At 42.2% G+C, this 22579-nt stretch overlaps 1 protein-coding gene across 2 annotated transcripts; it reads right to left on the bottom strand.

The window, feature by feature from the left end:
* Positions 1 to 9896: 9896 nt before the first annotated feature.
* LOC119805531 (integrator complex subunit 6-like) lies at positions 9897 to 20078 on the bottom strand. 2 transcript variants are annotated; one of them, XM_038317481.1, is made up of 5 exons: positions 19978 to 20078; positions 13405 to 13579; positions 11472 to 11777; positions 10424 to 10517; positions 9897 to 10051 (listed from the first exon to the last, which is right to left on the bottom strand). In XM_038317481.1, the coding sequence occupies exons 2-5, from the start codon at positions 13577 to 13579 to the stop codon at positions 9973 to 9975; spliced, it is 654 nt and encodes a 217-aa protein (XP_038173409.1). In that variant the 5' UTR covers positions 19978 to 20078; the 3' UTR covers positions 9897 to 9972. The 2 variants fall into 2 exon arrangements, with proteins under 2 accessions (XP_038173409.1, XP_038173410.1); XM_038317482.1 differs by lacking the exon at positions 19978 to 20078 and having other exon boundaries at positions 13405 to 13662.
* Positions 20079 to 22579: the final 2501 nt, after the last annotated feature.

Here is a 22579-nt window from a genome sequence, read left to right as displayed (position 1 = left end):
TTCTGTATGCCGTGCATCTGTTTTATTATCATTGGTTAATAAAGAAGCTGCTTTGGCATGTGACAGTGTAGAATATAGCTGGGAAATCCAAGCAGAAGGAGAGAGGGAGAAAGAAGGCAGAGTCTGGGAGACACCAGCAGCTGTCAAAGAAGGAAGATGTATCTTGAGGTAACAAGGCATGAACTTCGGGGTAAAATATAAACTAACAGAAATGGGTTAATTTAAGTTGTAAGAGCTAGTTAATTATAAGCCTGAGCTAATAGGCCAAGCAGTATGTAATTAATATTAAGCCTCTGAGTGGTTATTTTAAAAAGCAGCTGCCAGATCAGGCAGAACAAGAACTGTCCAGTTACAACAGAACCCACGTGATGGGAGGGGAAAGCTGACTCCTACAAGGTGTCCCCTGGCTTCCACACATGCACCGTGCAACACTCCCCTGCACTGTCTCCCAAATAAATGTTTCTTAAACACATTATTATGCTTATTTAGTGTTTGTGTGGTGTGTGTGTGCCTGAACCATAGCACACACATGAAGGTCGAAGGACAATGTTTGGTTTTCTCTTTCTCCTAGGTAGGACTCAGGGATTGAACTCAGGTTACCCGGCTTGATGGCAAGTGCCTTCCCCCCAATCCATCTCAACAGCTTCCAAATAACTTTTTTTTCTTTTTTTTTAAAAAAAATGACTTTCACTTCCCAAACATGGAAATAAATATTAAAGTAAAACCTGTCTGGGATTTTGGGAGATAAAAGTCATCACCGCACCAACTGCAGACTCTACAAGCTTCAGTGTTGAATTCCCTGGCAAGATATGCCTACTGATGCAATAGCAGCATAAAGATTCTGAGAGTGACCAACTGTTTCCTGATTGGAGCTGAGGCCTGCTGCATGGGAAGGAATGCATGCCTGGCACCGTTGAACTGACCAAAATCCTATGGTTAGGGAGGTCACGGGCCCTATGAGGGAATTTACTACTGATGTTTTGTTAAATGGACATGTTATCAAATTGTTCAATATCTATAGACTGTAGCACGATTAATAAAAACCCAGAGACAGATATTGGGGTTCAACCTGAAGGTCAGAAAAGCAAAACAACCAGCCACTGACTCTTACCTCGACCCCAGGCCAAAATTGCAGTCTTGCCTCCAGGAATCTCAGAATGAGACTATGTCTGAGAGCTGTCTCCTCTCATCTCATATTCCTCTCTAGGGCTGGGATTAAAGGCGTGCACTAAATAAATAAAGGTGTGCACTGCCTGGTTTCTATGGCAACTAGTATGACTACTGGGAGTGAAGTTGTATGTTACCACTGCCTGGTCTGTAAGGCTGACCAGGGAGCATGTTTTACTCTCTGATCTCCAGGCAAGCTTTATTTATTAAAATATAAATGAACTATCACTGCAATAGACTAATGTAGCTCTCAGTCTTAGTTAGAGAAGTCTCTTTTGGTAGCAGATAACCATCAAAGTAGGAATTCATAACTAGTCAAAGTACTGATAAGTGACTACTGAGTACTTGGCTCCAATGAGATGTCTCTGTCATGCCCACCATGGCCCAAGGGACACAGAGGAATGGGGGATGTGGAAAGACAGTGGGAAACAAAGGCTGGGGAGTAACACAGGAGGGTACTGTCTTCTGGAAATGGCACGGCCAATGCGTTCATGACTGCACAAGGCAGCAGTGGCTGCCTGCAGAGGGCCTAACAATTTAAAAGAAAAGAGTGAAAGAGGAAAATAATAGACGTGATGACAGGAAAAGACAGACTTGAAAGTAGGAAGGAAGAAGGGAGTCGGCAGGAATGGAAAGAGGACAGAGGGGAGTATAAATGTCACCACTATGCATTGTATACAAGTAGCACATGGTCAGAAACTATTTTCAATCCTTTTTTAAAAAAATATTTATTTATTTATTTTTTATGTATACAGTATTCTGTCTGTGTATATGCCCGCAGACCAGAAGAGGGCACCAGACCCCATTACAGATGGCTGTGAGCCACCATGTGGTTGCTGGGAATTGAACTCAGGACCTTTGGAAGAGCAGGCAATGCTCTTAACCTCTGAACCATCTCTCCAGCCCAACTATTTTCAATCTTAAAAAAAATAAAAATAATTTTAAATCTCATAGACATATAGTAGAACAAAATCTATGTAATCCTCATAAAAAGTGTGACTGAAATAGTTTATGCCAAATGAATTGTGACTCACAAATGAAAAGCATGGGGGCTGGAGAGATGGCTGAGTGGTTAAGAGCACTAACTAGTTTTGCAGAGGACCAGGGCTGGATTCCTAGCATCTACACGATGACTCACAACCATCTGCAATTCTAGTTCTAGCGGTTCCCGTATCCTCTTCTGGCCTCCTCAGGCACTGACTGCATGCATGTGGTACACATATATGCAGACAAAATATCCACACATATAAAATAAAAATAAATAAACCTTTTAAACAAATTTTAAACTCTATACAGTTGTAAAAGGAAAAAAAAGCAAACAAAATCTGAAGTTTCTTGCCATGTAGCTAGACATTCAGCCAATGGATCAATGGAGACTCGAAAACAGCAGGCATTTGTAGTTGTTTATTTCTTTTTTACTCTTTTGGCTCTTTGGGAGGTTCTAGCACCCAACTCCCAAATAAATACATGGAGATTTATTTTTTTCATATGAATGCCTAGTCTTAGCTTATGCTTGTTTCTAGCTACCTTTTCTCACTTAAATTACCCTGTCTACCTTTTGCCTCTGGGCTTTTACCTTTTTCTATTTCTGTGTATCTTCTGTTTCCTTCTTACTTCCTGACTGGCTGTGGGGCTGGCTAGCTGGGCCTGGCAAACTCCTCTCCTTCTTCTTTTCCCCTTGTTCTTCTCTTTTTCTCCTATTCATTCTCTCTGCCTGGCAGTACCACCTGTCTTTTCTCCTGTCTTGCTCTTAGCCCTTCAACTCTTTATTAGACCAATCAGGAGTTTTAGGCAGGCAAAGAAACACAGCTTCACAGAGTTAAACAAAAGCAACATAAAAGAATGCAACACATAGCTGGGCAGTGGTGGTGTAAGCCTTTAATCCCAGCACTTGGGAGGCAGAGGCAGGCAGATCTCTGTGAGTTTGAGGCCAGCCTGGTCTACAAGAGCTAGTTCCAGGACAGGATCCAAAACTACAGAGAAACCCTGTCTCAAAAAAATCAAATAAAAAAGAGAACGCAACACATCTTTGCATTATTAAACAAATGTTCCGCAGCATAAAAAATGTAACACTCTTTAACTAATATAGGCATATTACACATACATTTACAAATTGGGGCCCAAAACAGCAAGGAAACATTGTACTGTGGAAATTCAACTGTCCAAATTATAAAGCTGAACACCTAGAGTGCTCTTCCCAAACAAGACCATATCAGCATCCCCAAAGTCCCTTTCATTTATTATCAACATGTATTCATAGGTAATTGATACCCAAGGATCAGAGAACCAGGACTATTGTCCTGCAGCTCAGAATTCTCCAGTACCTGAAGTTAACCAGTCATAGGTTTCCTTCCTCTCTGCCTTGACCAAAGTTGTTACAGCAGCACTTAGATTCTTTTTTTTAAAAAAATTATTTATTTATTATGTGTACAACATTTCTTCCATGTATGCCCGCATGCTAGAAGAGGGCACCAGATCTCATTATAGATGGTTGTGAGCCACCATGTGGTTGCTGGGAGTTGAACTCAGGACCTCTGGAAGAGCAGCCAATACTCTTAACCACTAAGCCATCTCTCCAGCCCTGTACTTAAATTCTTAAACCTGCCAAATCTTTAAAGAAATTCAAAGCAAATTGGTGAAGAAAATTTTATTTATTTACTGTTTAGCTAAACCAGAGACAGAACGTCTCCTAGTTCCTCTCTGTCTCTTCTTTGGTAATGCTATAATTCTATAGAAAAGATAAACTAGAAGCTAACATACAAATGTGCTAAGTTGTAATAACTGTGTGAAGTCTCCCACTGGGAAGCAAAGTCACAGCTGGCGTCAAGGCTTTTCCTTCCACTAGCGTGAACCTCCTAGAGAACTTTAAGTTTTGGAGTTCATTATTTTAGTAGTAGGATGATTGAAGGGAGGGCTGCAAAGAGCTCTTTAGAATTATCCCCTCTCCTGCCCAGTGTAGTTACAATTCCTTTTAGTAATTTTGTTTTTTAAAAATATGGCTTGGGGCACTGGAGCAATGGTTCAGTGGTTAAGAGAACTGACTGCTCTCACAGGCGGTTCAGGTTCTGTTCCCACATCCACATGGTGGTTCTCAACCTTCTGTCACTCCAATCCCAGAGATCCAATGCCCTCTTCTGGCCTCTGAGGACACTGCATACACATGGTGCACAGACAAAATTCAGGCAAAATACCCACACATATAAAAATTAATTAAAATAATATATGTGTATAAATGTGATTTTCATAAGTCATATGAAATTGCTATTCTGAAGTGCATTGTTCTTTTTCAGTGAATTAAATATGTTTGCAGCTCTGTTAATTTCTAATATGGAAAAAATAAGTACAACACAGACACAAAACTTCCAAGGGCTTTATTCCACTTTGATAATGTAAAGAGGATTCTGGGAAAAATAAGTTTAAGAATTGTTGTGTAACACAATAGAAGGGGGATATGTATAGCCAAAACTTTGAATAGATATGGCATTTTTGTGCGTATTTCAGGGACTTTGTCATTTTCATATGTAGCAGCATTTAGTGTGGAAAATCAAGTATATGTAGATTTGGGTATAAATGTTACTAGTGTCTGGTGGGAGATTTTTGAATACCATTCATTATTTATACTATCAAACATAATTTGTGGTAAACTGGAGTCCCAAATGTTTTTATACCTTCACCACTCAGCTGTTAGGCTACACACACACACACACACACACACACACACACACACACACGACATCAGCTTTAGTTTTCTGAAGGGGTTTAAAAAAAACCAAAACTCCCTAACCTCATGGAAGTCAGGAGCAGCACAAAATACCGCTCTGCAAAGTTGGCAGCATCGTGGAACATACTTGGGAAACTGTACATTATAAATGTGACTATGTCTTCTACCCTGTAGTTTTCATTGCTTTGCCACTTCCCTTTGGCTGAGCTCTAGAAAGTTCCCCACTCTTGAAAATGTAGGTGACCAATTCATAGTCTTCTATCTTTTGACTCATCCACTTTTTCTTCCCCTTTGGCCCTTGATTAAATTTTCTTTGCCCCTAGGAGTTCTTATTGGTGATACAGTAAGTCATACCCTTTATCCTCTTAAAAAACAATGGTTCAGGCTCACCCAAATCTGTTCTGATTTGTGGCACCACCAAGGACTTGAAGGATGAAGGTAATTATTGTATCATCTATTTTACCTTATTTTGGTCCTGTGCAGAAACAACTGATCCTAGAGACAAGTAAGGGGATTATCACAAACCTAATCTGATGGTTGCCCCAGTTATACCTGCATTTCTGCTTGTGGTTTTGGTGCTTTCGTGATCAGCACAAGCTTGGGTGTCTATCACAAAGCACCAATGGGATGGACACTTGTTTCTCTCAGTAACAATCGCCAGAAGGAATGCTTTGGTTCCACCTGAGAAGGGCAACAGTACAGCATTACTTGCTGTTTTATGGTCATCTCAACTCTCCAGGCCTGTGTCTTAAATGAGTCTTTATAGGCCTGATTACCTTTTGCCTTATAGCACACAAGACACCATCTGCTGTACAGATGTCATGATTCTAAGTGAGAAAGATGGAGAAAGTAACCCAGGCACACTAGCAACACACTTGCAAGACAAGAACGCGAGAAATTGATCCTATACAAAATCGGGATCTTGGGGCTGGAGAGATGGCTCAGAGGTTAAGAGCACTGGCTGCTCTTCCAGAGGACCTGAGTTCAATTCCCAGCAACCACATGGTGGCTCACAACCATCTGTAATGAGATCTGATACCCTCTTCTGGTGGGCAGGCATACCTGCAGACAGAACATTGTATACATAATAAATAAATAAATCTTAAAAAAAATCGGGATCTTAGAAGAAAGTGAAAATGTGAATGGTCAAGTGTTCTGAGGTATGCTCAAATCATCCTTGTGAGGCTCAATTATTATATCCCAGTAAGAACTGCTAACAATAGGTGGGAGGGGCCCACAAGGAGTTGGCCTACTAGAAATTGCTGACAGCATGAACATTGTATTCTATATTTTGAGACAGAGTCTCATTGAATTGCCCAGGAAGACCATGAATTTTCAGTCCTCTTGCCTCACTCCTTCCAAGTAGTTGGAATTATAGGTCTCAGTCACCAGGCCTGGCCACACAACTTCTATTTGGTTTCTATTGCTACAAAACAAAGGATCAAAAGTTCAGCATCCAGCATCTTACAAGAACATGAATGTGTTGCTGAGCAGTTCTGTAGGTCAGATATCATAGCAATTATTTCTTCTGCTTAAAGTCTCATAAAGTCAGTGCCAAGCTGTAACCATGATGCTGATTAACTGCATATTCAGTATTCTGGTTGATTTGGGGTGTCAACTTGACTGGCATAAAGAACACCCAGAATAGCCAGGCATTAACTAGTCTCAGGACTTCAACAAGCACTGAACTCAGCTCTTCCTTGCTGTAAAGGAAATCCAGGTGGTTTGGCATTCTACTTGGGTTTTGTCGTGAGACAAGGTCTCACCATATGGTCCTGGCTGGCCTGGGACTGCATATGTAGACAAGACCAGCCTCAAAGTGACAAAGATCCACTTCTCTATGCGTCCCAAGTACTGTTGATATTGTATTTAAATATTCAAGATGCTCTAGGTGTGTCTGTCTATAGGGGTGTTTCTGGGGCAGACTGCCCTGTCTGTCTGTGGATACAGGGAAGAGGATTAACCCTTAGTGTGGGTGAGTACCACACAATTTAGTTAGAGGCATGGATTGACTAACAAAAGGGATATGGTTCAGTGGGTAAAGATGCCATTAAACCAGATGACCCAAGTGAGTTTGATCTTCAGAACCTGATGGTGAAAGAAGATGGACCTCTCTCTCTCTCTCTCTCTCTCTCTCTCTCTCTCTCTCTCTCTCTCTCTCTCTCTCTCTCTCTCTCTCTCTCACACACACACACACACACACACACACACTGTAATAAAAAAGGGGGAAAGCAGAAAGGTGAAGTATTTGTCACATTTTCTGAGCACTGCAATCCAGGCTCCCACTTCCACTCTTCCAATCAGACTCTGTGGCCCTTGATACTGGACTAAGAGGTACCGAATCAGCTTCTGTGATTCTCACTAGATCCCATGAGCTCCACCTTGTTGTGGGACTTTTCAGTTTCCATGATCAAGTGAGTCAAAAGCTTTACTAAATCTCCTTTTACACATCTCTCTGTATATCATTTTTGTTCTATTTCTGAAGAAATGGCTGAGACATGAGGTAAGCTGATTTTACCTTCACTTGGGTCATTAGACAGATCTCATTTCTTACAGCTTGTGTGGCTCATTTCTTTGCCTTTTCACCTTAAGACAACGTTGAGTGTCTAGGACCAAGACCAACACCCCATCCATTTCTAAGATGCAATGCGGCATCTTGGTCACATGGTGAGAGATGGAGGTTATTTATGCATAGGCATGTGGAAAATGACTTTTATTCACTAGGATTGATGGCATAGTCACTGCCAAATGTCCAGTATGCCAGTGGTAGAGCCAAACTGTGAACCTTACATATAGCACCATGTCCCAGAGTGATTAATCAGCTTCTGAGTAGCAGGTTAATTATTTTGGCCCGCTTCCATCAAAGGAAAGGTGGCTATTTACACTTGAATTGACACTTATTCTTGATAGGAACTTTCTTTTTTTACAGTATTTATATATTTTTAAAATGTGTGTGTATGGGGGGGAGAGGAAGTGAGGGAGAGAGAGAGATGTTTGCGTCAGTGCTCACGGGGGCCAGAAGAAGGGAAGGGAGTAGGGTTCTGTGGAGCTGGAATTTCAGGTGGCTGTGAGCTGCCCTTGGTGTTGGGACCCAAACTCGCGTCCTTGCGGATCTCCAGTTCTCGATATGAATTTTAATTCCCATCTACTGTATTATGAGAAAACCACTTGTTGTCTTAGAAGGTGATATTGACATCAAGATATCCCTAATTATATCACTTTTAAACATGTGACTCACAAGAAAGGAAGCCCAGCAATGAGCATGTTGCCAGCTGTCAGTGGTCTTGTTACCATACTCCTGAGCTGGGCAGCTCGGTGTGCCACGGAGTTAGTTACCTTTGGATACATCATTTATAGTTTCGCCTCTGGAGGCCAGGCTGAAAGAACCTGGAAGGTGGATGGAAGTTTCCTTCTAGCATCCAGAATATCTAATGGTTTCCTCAATAATCTAGTTCATGTCTTCAGCAAACAGTGTGGGGTTTCTTTCAGTGTTAATCCTTTTAACTGCTGTTTTATTTTTTTCAGACAGGTTCTCACTGTTGAGACCAGGGTGGCCCGCTGCTTACTTTATGTACAGAATGATCTCAAAGTCAAGAAGATCCCCCTGCCTCATTCTCCCAAGTTCCAAGATTACAAACATGTGACATCATACCTGGCTTCAATATGAATCAGTTGTAAATTTTACTTAGTTTTGGCTTTGTATAGGTCATTACTTCAATAAAAAATTTCACCAAGGAAATAAAAAAAAACTTCACTGGATTCATGCGTGGTAGGATTTGACTATAATTCTATCACTTTGGAGGACTGACACAGAAGTATTATTAAATTGAAGCCAGCCTGATTGGTGTGAAAATTTCAAGGCCAGCCTAGGCTACATACTAATACTAAATCAAGAAGAAAAAGGAGGAGGAGGAGGAGGAGGAGGAGGAGGAGGAGGAGGAGGAGGAGGAGGAGGAAGAGAAGCAGGAGGAGCAGGAGGAGCAGGAGGAGGAATCTTCACAGAAGTGCTCATCTGAACATTTTTGGAAGACCTAATCTATCTTTATCACAGTCATAAATGTGTTATTGTAATAGAGTGAGAATATTTTTTCAGATGAGACCGGATGCTACTATACAAGGAGCTAGGGAGGCCTGTGTGCAAGGTGTGGTGTCCTTAGTACTCTTATGTAGTGTGGAGCTGTGGGCCACTTCCCACCGCCCGGCTCTCGGCTGCCTGGCTAGCTTAGCCCCAGAAATAACAACATACAAATTGTATTCTTTTAAACACTGCCTGGCCCATTATATCTAGCCTCTTCTTGGCTAACATCTTGACTAACCCATATTTAAAAATCTGTGTAACACCACGAGTGGTGTCTTACTGGGAAAGATTCAGCATGTCTGACCTGGCGGCTGGCTTCATCGCATCTGTCTCCCTGAGGAGAGGCATGGTGGTCTGCCCCAGAGAGGAGAGGCAGGGCAATTGTCTGAGCCATCTACCTCACTTCCTTTTTCCTGTTTTGTCTACTCCACCTATCTAAATCTTGCCCTATCAAAAAGCCAAGGCAGTTTGTTTATTAGCCAATAAGAATCCTCCATCACTCTTAGACTTTGTGACTAGAGATGATGGACATTTGCAGCAGTCAGGTTCACACAGGACACTCACTGGCCCAGATGTTCAGTAAAGAAGGTTGGAGACAGCCCATAAAGCCAAACACCGTGACTGATTGAGTGGATATCTCTGGGCAATGGGAATACGAAATGGCTGGGGGAAAAGACAGTTCTAAATACCAGAAATGATACTGGTGACCTGCTGCAAACTAGAGACTTGTCGTGATATTTCCCCGATGAGACAAAAACATCAATCAGCAGAGGTGAGAGAAAAAAAACAGTCAACGAACCAAAGGTTATGCTTTTAAACAAAACACAAAGGACAAAAGCCCATTTTTGCTAAGTGTAGTTTAAAATAGTTTTCTTAACTATAGTTATTTTAGCAAACACGTGCTAGGGAGACTTCAGCATCCTCCTACTGTTTTCTGAAACATACTAAACTATTTGTTCTATCTTGTGGACTGCAGTAGGAACTGGATTCCATCTCAAGTGGTGGATCATTGTTGGAGAGAAAGCTGAAACAACATTTCTTCATGTTTCTTCTCAAGGAATTGAATCAAGTGGCGTCTTTTAAACCTGAAAATAAGCATACGTATCATGTAAAAAGTGATACCCAAAGAACCTGCGCAGTAGAAATTGTTGTGTGATCCAAAACAGGGTCACCATCTGTGGGAATAGTCAGTACATCCCGGGTACCACGTGTTCTAGCCAATAGGAAAAGTTTCTACTGAGGATCAGTGCCCAGCTCAAGACTACTGTGACAAAGGAAGGTTGAGTAGGATGTGCCGAACACCGGTGACATCAACCTAAATATCTATGTCATCAGCCTGAACTATAAAGTGGGGTCCAGGGACTGAGCAACTCACAGTAGGTGCTGTTCTCCACCCCTCAGCCAACCACTGCAGTGAGCCAACAGCTTGAAGACATGTGGTCCCTCTGGGCACCCACCTTGCTGCTTCCTTGATGGCAAATTCAACAAATTGTATCTGGACTTCCAGGGGTCCCTGCACTTCTTCAAGCAGCTCAAAAAGCCTTCCATATTCTGGAAAGAATACAAGAAGACTTCAGTATTTCACAGAAATGAAGAGAACTGGGTCTTGGTGGATCTGTGTGTACCTCAGTTATAAGCTTCATGGTCACAGATGTTCAATGGTGAGTGTGTGTGCTAAATGCCTGTGTACAGATACGGATGCAATTGTTACAAGCACTAACCAAGCAACATTGCAAATGCAAGATGGAGTCTACTGAGCTATTTTAGTCGAAAAGACAGTGACTGTACTCAATCATGTAGAACACCTCGGTTGTGGCAAAGGCTCTCTCTCGTGGGGCAGTTTCAGGTTATTCTAATCATATAACTGGAGAAGCTTCAGAGAATCCCCTCCCCCATGGCAGTAGATAGGACCCGATGCAGAGACCCACACCTGGACAGTGGGCAGAGAGTGAGAGACGTTAGCACTCTCAGTCCTAAAGTTGATATATTTGTCCAAACCCTCGCGCCAAGGCCCAGTGCTCTCTGCAGAAGAGGAGGCAAAAAAGAGTGAAAGGGGCAGAGGTGGTGGATGACCCCAAGGAAACAGAATTTTCCAGACCCACCAGGACTGATGCACATTTGAACCTGCACAGGCTCTAAGCAGAAGACATCCCTGTCTGGAGAGGGGTAAGTAGTTACAAAGTTCTGCCCTTAACAAAGAAGCTATGTGTAACTAATTCCTTCTAACAAGAGGAAACTCGGTTTTCTTCAGTGGAGTGTCACAGGGTGTATCAACCACATTCCAGGGAAGGCCCCGACACAAAACAGACTCCATATTTTGTTTGGTTGGTTGGTTTTGATGTGGGCTGTGTGTGTACAATTGCTTTTTGTTTTGTTCTTCCCTGTCTTATTGTTTTGTTCTTATTTTTGTTTGATTTCTTCATTTGAGAGACAGAGAGATGGAAAAATAAAACAGAAACAGGGATACTTCCCTTCTCCGTGTGTAGCCATGGTCCCGGTACTTACTCCGTCCATATCGCCGAATTTCCTTCATTAGCTGACGTTTTATTTCAGCGTTAAATTTCTCACGGCTTATTGGGTTCCCAGCGGTCACACCTTCATCCCCATGCAGGGTTGCAACACTGGTAGCACCTGCAGGGATCTCACTGCTAACCGTTAATTCTGTAAATGTGGCATCGCCACCTTCACGAAGGAGCCTGGCACGGCTAAGGTAAATGGATTTGTCAGAAGGAACCCACTCTGGGGAGCCTTTGGTTGTTGTCGAATCGCCTTTCATCATACCGTCCTGGGCCTTCAGACTGACAGTAGCACCTGGAAAGCAAAGGGAAAAGCTGAGCTGTAAAGTGGGTGGGCTCTGTCCCCCGACACAAGCATCCCTGTGCTCCCTGGAGTCTAAAATTATTTCAGAGGAGGAGAGAATACCAGAGAGAAATCTCACCCATAGACATGTACAGATCTCTGGTGTGCATGGCTTAGTCTCACCTTGATGTACTTTAGAGGGTGAAAATATCGCATGGTGTGAACATATAGGTATTTCTAGGGGCTAGAGACATGGCTCTGCAGTTAAGAGTGTTTATTTCCTTTGCGGAGGTCACAAGTTAAGTTCCAGCACCCACACTGAGCCACTCACCATCACCTGTAACTCAAGCTCCAGAGGATATGCGTCCTCTGGTTTCCAAGATCGCCTGCATTCACATACACAATAACCAAAATACAATAAAAAATAAATCTAAAAGATATTGCTGGGCAGCGGCAGCACACACCTTTAATCCCAGCACTTGGCAGGCAGAGGAAGGGGAATCTCTGAGTTTTAAGCCACCCTGGTCTACAGAGTGAGTTCTAGGACAGCCTGGATTATTACTCTTCCTTGAAACATCAAAAAAGAAAATGAAAAGAATTTAAAAACCAAGCAAGCAAGCAAGAAGAACAACAAAAGATATTGATACCCCTTCACCCCCAAATCCTAGTCTGTGAATGATTTTTATCTTCCTTCTCTTCTATGTGAATCTTCCCCTCCTAGCTTGAGGCACCTATGTCGTTTGCTCAACTCCTGTGGGCCAGCCATCAGGCAGAATGTGGTGATAGCAATGACATAGGCAAACAAGCTCCCCCTTGCCCTAACAGAACTCGGAGTGCCATGAGGACATCAGGGAGGAACTGCGCTCGAACTTCATCATTGGGGCTGGAGAGATGGTTCAAAAGTTAAGAGTGCTTGCCACTCTCCCAGACGACCTCAGCTCAGTTGGGAAGTTCACAACTGCCTGTAACTTCAGGGGATCTAATCTCCTCTTCTTGTCTCCACACACACTGCCACAACATAGGACACACGTAAACTTAAAAAAAAATAAAAGAAGTAGACATCACTGAGAAAGAGAAAGGGCAGAGAAGGCATTTTTGGTCCTTGTGGTGGTCAATCTGGCCCAAATAGACTACAAAGCAGTATACAAATGGTCTGGTTCAGAAAGCAATTGCACGCTTAAGCACTTAAATGAATAAAGGGAGAAAATTAGTGGCAAAGAGTCACCAGTAAGGAACAGAAATACAAAGTAGATCATGGAAACCCTGGTAAATGGCCATAAATGAAGATGTGAACAGCTACATGAAAACATGCTCCGCACGAACGGTAATGTCGTCTCACACCACTTGATGTCGCGCAGAACAGTCTCTGCTGTAAAAGACGTGGAGTCAGAAGACCATCCAAAGTACAGTGTGAAGGAGAGGTAAGGACAGGAAAGAAGACACGTGACTAGGTGCTGCGCGCAGGCCACGAGACACAGCACCTCCACCCTCTGCTAGAGCGTATCCCATCCACGGGCAGGAAGCTGCTTTAGACGATCTGTTTTGTGTAGGGCACGACATCGTGTTCATGTTTTCACATATGTCCCCTTCCACTTGAAACACACTGGAATCTGTTTAGCCACAGGGGACCCCCGATTACCTTCTCCCTTTGCAATGACTGAGGCATTAAGATGGGGTTTCCCCTCTTTCTCCTTTACTGGCTTCAGGGTCACAAGGCACCGCATTTTGGGTAATGGAGGATCCATGGCTTCTCCAGCACGGCCCTCTTCTTCTTCAGAGCATATAGCAAGCACCTTGCCTTTTTCAGCCATCATCTTTGTGTAGAAAACATAATCAACAGCTTTATTCCATCAATGACAAAATCCAACAAGGAAAAGGAAAAGAGAAAAGCCAAGCTTCTGGACTGGAGAGAGAGTTATGTGGTTGCCCTTCCAGAGGACGTGAGTTTCATTCCCAGCGTTCATATGGTGTCTCCCAAATGTCTGGACCTCCAGTTCCAGAGGATCTGATGCCCTCATCTGGCTTCTGCCAGCAACAGGCATACAAATGGAGTACAAACATATATACAAGCAAAATACTCACACACATACAAAATAAACTAAAATAAAATAAACTAAAATAAAATAAAATAAAGCAAAGGTTGTGGGGTAACACTGTAGCTTAGAAGTTTCCTTTGTGTGATTGATTCCACAGTGAGAAGAGTCAGGAAAACACAGGAACTCCAAAATGTGCGGAAAAAAAGCAAGGCTATTTGGTTCATCAAAAAGCTTATGATTCCTTGATTTAAAAAAAAGTGAAAATATTTAACCATTTAACCATTTTCAGTGCAGAAAATTTCAGAAATTGAGTGTTAGCTGGCCTCTGAGCTCAAAGGGGTCACAAGAAATGGAAGAATGAAGGAAAGAAGTGAATTCATGAAGCAGGTGAAAGCGTTGGCAATGAGATAGAGATCCCTCTGGGGGTGTGGTCGGGGAGGCAAACAGACACCATAGAAACGCAACAGTTAATAACCAAACAAACATTTAACAGAGAGCATCTAGACCAAGCATAACAAAGAATTCCAGGGATCAAATACAAGGTAGAAGAATTATTGCCCTCAAATAGCAAAAATCAAATTAAAAGAGCAGAGTCATCATGACCACAGCTTTCAGGAAACACTGGGACATGATCAAGAGATTAATCCTGGCTGGAGAGATGGTTCAGCTTTCAAGACCTCTTGTTGCTCTTTCAGAGGACTCGGGCTTGATTATCAGCATGCAAATGGTAGCCACAGCTACCTATAAGTTTCCAGGGGAGAGCCAATGCCTTTTCTGAGCTCTGTGCAGGTACACACCTGATGCACATATATACATGCAGGTAAAACATTCACACGCAAAATAAATATTTTTAAAAGACAACAATCCTATGAACTTTGGTCTTAGAAAAGAAAATGAGCCAAGTTATAGTCTAAACACATAAACTCTATTCCATGAAAGTCCAGCAGAAAAATTTCCAAATCTTGGGAGAGATGTGGTCATGTAAGTACAGAGAGAATGTGCAACCCTGACTAGACATGCCCAGAAAGCTACCTCTCCATGTCAGCTTATGGTTTTAATGAGGACGGAGCCAAACAAAGAAAAAAATACTGAAAGCTGTATGGCAGAAGCTCCAAGTCAGGTACAAAGGTAAACCCATCAGAAGCAGAAGACCTCTGTGAAGAAATGCTAGAACCAGATCAAATACTGATAAACTTAAAGCCCTGCTGGTTCTCTTCTTCCATCACCTGAGTCTCAGGAATCGAACTCAGGTCATCAGGCTTGGAAGCAAGCAAGCATCTCTGCCTACTGACATATCTCTCTGGTCAATATTTTAACTCTTGAAAGTTAGTAACTAGCTGGACTCCGTGGTTCATGCCTTTAACCCCCATATGTGGAAGATAAAAGCAGAGTGAGTTCGAGGCCAGCCTGGTCTACATAGTGAATTCCAGGACAGCCAAAGCTATATAAAGGGACCCTGTCTCAAAAAATAAACAAAAAGCTGGATGGTGGTGGTGGAAACATTTGCCTTTAATCCCAATACTTGTGGGGACAGAGGCAGGAGGATCTCAGTGAGTTCAAGTCCAACCTGGTTCAGGACAGCCAGAGCTATAAACCCCTGGGGAGAAAGAGAGAGAGAGAGACAGAGAGAGAGAGAGAGAGAGAGAGAGAGAGAGAGAGAGAGAGAGAGAGAGAGAGAGAAACTGCCAACCAAGATTATTACTCCCTCATTTTCTATCCTTAAAATCAGAAGAGAAATAAAGCCCTTCCATAATAAAGATCAACTAAAGCAATTCATCATCACTAAGATAACACCACTGAAGAGAGTTAATAGAATATTATACATAGAAGATAAGATATGCATCAATATAAAAGCCTGGGGAGTGAAAAACAGAAGAATAGAAAACTAAGTGGTAATTTTGAAAGGGGCAAATATTTCTATCTCAGTAAACCCACAAAGCTTTGAGATGAATATGGGAGAAATTAATACATACCTTATAAAAAGAAATGATCTTAACTCTCCAACTACAATATGCAGATTGGATGAAGGGATTAAAAATAAGATCCAACTATTTCCTGTCTCAAAAAGCTTCACTGTCAAGGATAAACAGAAACGTGAAAGTATGGAATACCACATTCCCAGGCAAGCAGAATCTATGCAAGAGCAAGGGCAGCTATACTCATATCTGAAACACTGACCTCAAGGTGAAGGCTATCAAAAGAGATAAGGAAGATCACTGCATCTTAAGAAAGAGAACAATCCATCAAAAAACCATGCAACAACTATAAATACACTCAGCAAATGTTGGTCACCTGATTTCATAGACTCAAAACTACCTACTACAGGTAGGTCCAGATACAATAAAAGTGATTGTTTGAATACAGATTCTCATCAATACATAGATATGTCAGACATGAAAACCAATGGAGAAACTTCAGTGTTTAGCTGTACCATGGCTCAAGCCGGCTTTCCAGACAGGTACAGAAAATTCCATCTAAAAGCTAGGAAACACATTATTATTTTCAACAGCCTATGGAACATTCTACAAACAGATCACATTTTCTGTCATAGTGTGAGTCTTAATAGATACACAAGAGTGGTGGTGGGAAATCAAAAGGCAAAGCAGAAGAAACAGTTACCCAAGAGGGAGCAGCCAAGCTGGCCCCAGGGTTCATGCTTCTTAGAGCAGCACACGGAACCCAGACAGTAGGATTGCTACTGCAAATTCAAGGTCAGTCTCCTCTGCTGATGAGACCATGGCTCAGAAGCAAAGCGTGAGCAGACAAAAGAATGAAAAGACTACATAACCAGAAAACCAGAAGGCAGGGGTAAAAGAGCAGACATTTTACTTCTGGCGTTTGAAGTGAAATAAAAATCAATACAATATAAGGAAAAAAACCTACCTAATAAAATCTGTCCCTTCTGGGACACAAAATCAAAATGTCTTTCATTTGGCAAAATTTCTTAAAGCAAAATTGGAAACTTTCGTATCCACAAGGCTTTTGTTAAGGTGTCCTCTTAAGGGGGTATAACATTTTATGTAAAAATTCCAAAGGGGGTATATTATAAGCAAATCCCATCATAAACAGAAAAAAATGAGTCAATTTCTAAAATATTTTGTGAAGTCAATAGAAAGCTAATGACAACCAACGTAAAATATATTAGAAGGAAACAAAACTATGGGGTACAATCTCCTCTGAAAATAGAGACAAGCATCTTAAATAAGCGGTTAGCAAGCAAACTCCAAGCGTGGGTGGAAAGCACGCAGCATGTCACGGTACAGTTTGGTGCAGAGGGGCAAGGCTGCTTTAACCTCAATCAACTTCAAGCGCAGGAAAGGGTTAGGGAAGTAGCTGGTCATTTAAAAGATGCCTTCGTCTTCAAATCCTCTTCATGACTTGAAAGCAACTGAGAATACAGAACAACTTCTGTAACCCATTGCAGTGTTTCGACCGAAGACAAAATAGCCTGCTTTCTCTCACATGACAGTCTAGACTTAGCCGTATGAATACACAATGGGAAGCAGCAGCAGGCTCATTTGGGTGGAAGAAGTGCAGTAGCAGGGAGGGAAAGAGGGAGAGGAGAAGGGACTGTTCAGAGAACAAGAGTAAAGTGCCATAATGCATGAGGGATGCCATCTTGATGACACATATTATTGTAGCATAAGCCATTGTCACAATTAACTAATAATAAAGTGTGTCTACAACACAAACTAAAAACTAATCTGTGATAGCATCAAATTCCATTTTAAAATATCAAGCAATTTCTCCCCCAGATTACACACAGTACAAGGATGCATAATCTCTATCCAGCAATATGTTAAACACTCTAATAATGTGGCAGGGTTGGAGCAATATGAGAACATAAAGGCCAGAAAAGAATTAATGCAAATATCATTACCCACAGGTGACATTTATAATTGGACAGACCTTTTAAAATGACACAAAACCATTGCAGTTACTAAGTGACTTTAGCCAAGTTTCTAGACCTAAGGGCAAGAATCACCAGCCACCTATATTTCTGTAGAGTAAACACAAACAGTAAATACACATTGAAGTATCAATGAAAGCATGCCCCAAACCTTTAACACCTAGTAATATACTGACAGACATGCTAATGTATTACATAGAAAGTATAAACCATCATTTAGAGAAAGTGGATATTTCAGTAAATTGAAAAGAATAATCTTTACATGGAGTGGAAGTCGGTCTTTAAAACTCATTAACATCGATTCCTTCTGGAAAGATAATATCACATCTTTAGTCTGTCCATTTATCATTTGTTTGTTTGTTTTTTTGTTGCCCAGGCTGGCATGAAATTGCTAGGTAGTCCAGACAGTCCTTCAGCTTGCAATATTCCTCCTGCCTCAATGTCTCAGGTAGCTAGGAATACAGTCTTGTACCAACAGGCAATCCTAATTAAAGCTTTTCTTTTGGAGAAGAAGACCACTGGCCACAAAGATTGAATTTTAATTTCCATTCAACTAAAATACATTAGTTCCACAGTGTTACTACTGGGCATGTTGGCACATTCTTGCAATCCTAGCATTGGAGAGCCTATGGCAGGAGAATGCAGTTTGAGGCCAGTTTGGTCTGCACAGCAAGACCCCAACTGAAAACAGAAATTTAAAAACAGAAAGGAGACAAAGAAGAAATTTAAAATTCTCTCCTTGGATGTGTGCATATATATCAATGCACATATGTCTAGAAAAAGGAGTGGAACTGTCCAGATGTGGTAATATACATCTGTAACTTCAGCCCTAAAGAGGCTGGGGCAAGAGTGGAGTTGATAGCTCAGCTCTAAAGCAGATCTGAGGCCAGCCTGAGGGATACGAGAGCCTGAATCAAAAGAACTACAACAATAGCAGCAGCAGCAGCAGCAGCAACAAATGAGCAGATTTCAGAATATATGCAGAGCCACAAACTACATTTTCAAAGACAAACATCCCAACAAAATTAGCGCAGGAAGTCAAAAACACAATGGTTCTCAATCTCCCTTGTCATCAGAGAATTGCAAGTCCCAACACAGCGAGTGATCTACACCCTGCCACCTGAGTGACAAAACTGGAAAACCGAGTTACAAAAAAAATCAACACACTGGAAGAAATAGGTGGCACCGTTGGAAGTTTCCCAAATTACTGGATTCAGGTGCCCAAGACAACAGCTGAAGGTTTATATAGAGCCCTTAGGGAAACATTCCCTCTGGACCAAAAGGATCCAGGTGGAATCTCCCACTCCATGGCTTAAGCTGAGCATCCTGGTCTCTCTCTCTACTCACAACCGATGTTCAGGAAAGTGTTCACCTAAACCCCTATGGCGTAGCCACAGTTCTGAAGCTGAGTCTCTTGCATGACTGAGGCCAAGAATTCAACAAAATCAACACCTACGGGTAGTTGAGACATCCCCCCCCCCAATATTACAAATTCAAGTCCCCAAGAAAAATCACTACCCCTGGGTAGTTAAGTCAGGGTCCATCCTGGTTGAGTTCAAAGATCCAAGGAAAACTGCCACTCCTGAGTAGAGTTGGGTCCAACATAGCTAGCATTAAGGACCCAAGAAAAAACTGAAACCTCTAGGGCCCAACATGGCTCAATTCCAAGACACAAGCAAAAGTGTTACCCCCTCTGTAGCTGAGTCCAGGTCCTAGCTTGGCTGACTTTGAGGACATAAGGAAGACTCCCACCCCTGGGTTGATGAGACCCAGCCCAACAATGCTGACTCAGAAAAAACCCCACCCCTTCTCAATAGACTAGTTCTCATAGTTAAGAACCCTTCTTCCAAGCAAAGACTTACACTTGATGAAATCCTTTCCACTTTTAAAAGTAGCAGAAGAATCACGGAGACGATAGCTGAAGAGAGGCTGAAAGGAACAAGATCCGTTGGGCCTCACCGACTCTCCTCCGCAACACAGAACTCTATCCTCCTCAGGATTCTGTGTGCATGCGCAGAGATGGAGCGTGCCACGAGCCAAGTGGTTACTGATTGGGCAGAAGTCCTTCAGAGATATGAAGGAGAACCCCACCAGAGGGAAGCCCACCCAGCCCTACAAAAGAGTTGAGAGCTTGCAGGAAAGCCATTCTCTAGCTCTCAGAGGTGTCCTCAGAGAGCCATCGTGAATATCCTATGGCACAGGACCCCATGATAGACTGAGAATGCCCATCTTGGAGTTGCGTTCCACGCTAAATAACAGCACTCACCCAGGGAACAGTGCATGCACCTCGGCGTTGAAATCATGATACGGTGGAGCAGGCCTAGGGATTGTGCAGTTGTGTGCAGTGTGGTTACCTGGAACTTTGTAGAAACCCATACTCTACGCACTGGCCACTGGAGAATGCTCCCCTGGTGCGGCTGGAACAGAATGAAATGAGCGGTACTAGTCTTGTCAAAGGACTCTGATTTATTAGTGGCCTGAAGACCAGAAAGAAAGTCAACTGGCCAGCTACTGCTGCGGGGCTACTTGGGCTCTGCCCCAGTTGGGCCATGGAGAAGCCGTGGGGTACCGATTAAAACTTGCTACACACAAGCCTGGAGATCAGGAAAACTGGCTACTACCAGCCAAGAAAACTAGGAAGCTGGGCTTTTTTGTGTCTAGGAGTGCTCTGTAGACAGACTTCTGTGGCAATTGCCACAACACATATCTCTAAAGGAACTGGAATCTTTTTCACTGCGCAGGACAAAAGGGTGGTTTTTGAGCTGGTGAGCAAAATTAGCTGTCATCCTGATGGATGCACAAAATGAGATAAACTTAATGGGTGGTGTTCTATAGGTATGTCGAATGTAACTGTGGTTTGGCTTGGTTTAGCACTGTTCAAGAAGTCCTGTTTCTTTGATCATCTTCTGAACAGTTCTTCCTAATGGTCTCCAACTATCATTGTGGAGTTCTTTATCTCTTCATTCTCTTAATTTTTGTTTCATTTCCCTTTTCTTATTTACTGCCTGTGTTTGTGATTTTCCCATCTTGGTGAATTGTCCCGTTTATTAATATATTAGGTCACTATTTGTTCCATGTAACCATTTCCGGCTTCATACCTATTTGGTCTTTTATTGTCACCAACCTCATTGTTGATGATCATTTGCAATGAAGTAACTGTTTTTACCTTTTCATTTCCAATCTGCCAGTGACTTTGAATCTCAAATGTGCTCCTTGCACACAGCATATGGTTATATAATGTTCTTTCAAAAACCATCCCCCCAACATTCAACCAACATCTTGACACATAAGTCTCACTGTGCTATCCATCCACTTTAAGTCACACTTCAATGGCTTTTGGTAGCTGACATTTTCAAAATCATGCTTAAATATGTATAACATAAATGTGCTATTTTCACCCATTTTCAGTGTGCAGTTCAGTGACTTTGCATGCACACTATTCTGCAACCATTATGACTCTTTCCAATTGTGTGATGGCTATGGGATCACCCTCTGAAATGGAAAGTCCCAATAAACGCTTTCTTCTATAAGTTGCCTTGGTCATAGGGTTTTGCCACAGCAACAGAAAAGTAACTAAAACATACATTGTCGTGCTTGATCGTGGCCCATAGGCTACGGTGAGTCTGTCACACTCTGGTTACTGCTTTTCGTTTTGTTTTAAGTGTGAGGCCAGGAACCCAGGTCTTTGGACACTTACATCCTCTGCTCTTTTCATTTTTCTTAAGCCCCGTTTCTTTATGCCCCTCACACTGGATGATGTCTAACAACAGTTTCTTCTGTCTTCTAAGATCTGCTGTGGAACTCTCTTAGGGAATTCTCCATGTCAGTCTTTATACCTTTCAGGTCCATACCCTCTATTTCTGCCTCTCTTTTTGTTTACCTATTCATTATCTTTATTTACACATAATCTTCCTGCTTTTATGCAGTTATTTATCCGTATTTCCTTTAGCTCTTTGCTGTCTAAGATAGCTAACTTACAGTGTCTCTATATTAAATCCAGTTACTATGCCATCTTAAAAACCATAGCTATATCCTGAAAAGGGTTGCATAAGTGCATGCTGAAACACCACCAAGCTCTCCTACTATGTTTTCATAGATTTTCACGTTATTCCACTTTCATGACAAACCTGGAACACTACTCCAACTACACACCCTACGCTAGCAAATAAATCATGTGTTCCTGCTGTGGGACAAGACTTTTCCTAGGGAGAGGCTACACACATCTCTACTCATCCCAGGCCAAAGTGCAAATAACACCAAAGTCCAACATGGTGAACCTTTGAGTTTTATTGAGATTACTTACAGGAGCAGAAATGACTCAAAGACAGCGGCATTGCCAAAGCACACCCCAGCATGGGTGACAGCTCACAAAGATGGGAACCCGGAGCACACTGCACAGCCTGCAGGCATGTCAACAGGTTGAAAAGTGTCCATTGCAAATGCTTCAGTCTATCTGAACCTCTTCCAGATAGCTTCGGTGGTCTGTCTCTTCCAGGCAGCTGATCTGGTCTAAGGGTCTTCTTTGCAGCTTGTCTTTTTAGAGTGACTCTTGTTTACTCTGATGAGGAGGGTCCTAGTCAGTCTGGTCAGTTTCAGGGACTGCTTGAAGCTATTTTCTTTGTTTACCTTCTTTTAAGGAGCTTTCCTGAATAATGGATTTTTTTTCAATTTGAAAGGAAGCTACTCAACAGCAGCTACCTTTTTTGTTCTCAATGGGGTGACATAGACTTCCAAGCATTATAGACTACTGTTAATACTTGGCCATCCTCCAGAACTTGAAAATAAGATTCCATTCTTAAAGTAAGTCACAGAAAATGGAAAAATCAAGCTGGTACTTACTTGGGAGCTTCATCCCTATTGGCTAGCAT

This window comes from Arvicola amphibius, chromosome X, assembly GCF_903992535.2.
Source record: "Arvicola amphibius chromosome X, mArvAmp1.2, whole genome shotgun sequence".
NCBI classification, from domain to species: Eukaryota; Metazoa; Chordata; class Mammalia; order Rodentia; family Cricetidae; genus Arvicola; species Arvicola amphibius.
The sequence above is the reverse complement of the archived record's forward strand: the minus strand, read 5'-3'. Positions and strand labels throughout refer to the sequence as shown.

What these genes read in the sequence shown, in the direction of transcription:
- LOC119805531 (XM_038317481.1), bottom strand. Translation starts at nt 13,579, where the DNA reads ATGATGGCTGAAAAAGGCAAGGTGCTTGCTATATGCTCTGAAGAAGAA. An exon ending in AGTCATTGCAAAGGGAGAAG is followed by an intron (nt 11,778 to 13,404) that starts GTAATCGGGGGT and finishes TTTGCTTTCCAG; the next exon opens with GTGCTACTGTCAGTCTGAAG. An exon ending in AATTCGGCGATATGGACGGA is followed by an intron (nt 10,518 to 11,471) that starts GTAAGTACCGGG and finishes TATTCTTTCCAG; the next exon opens with AATATGGAAGGCTTTTTGAG.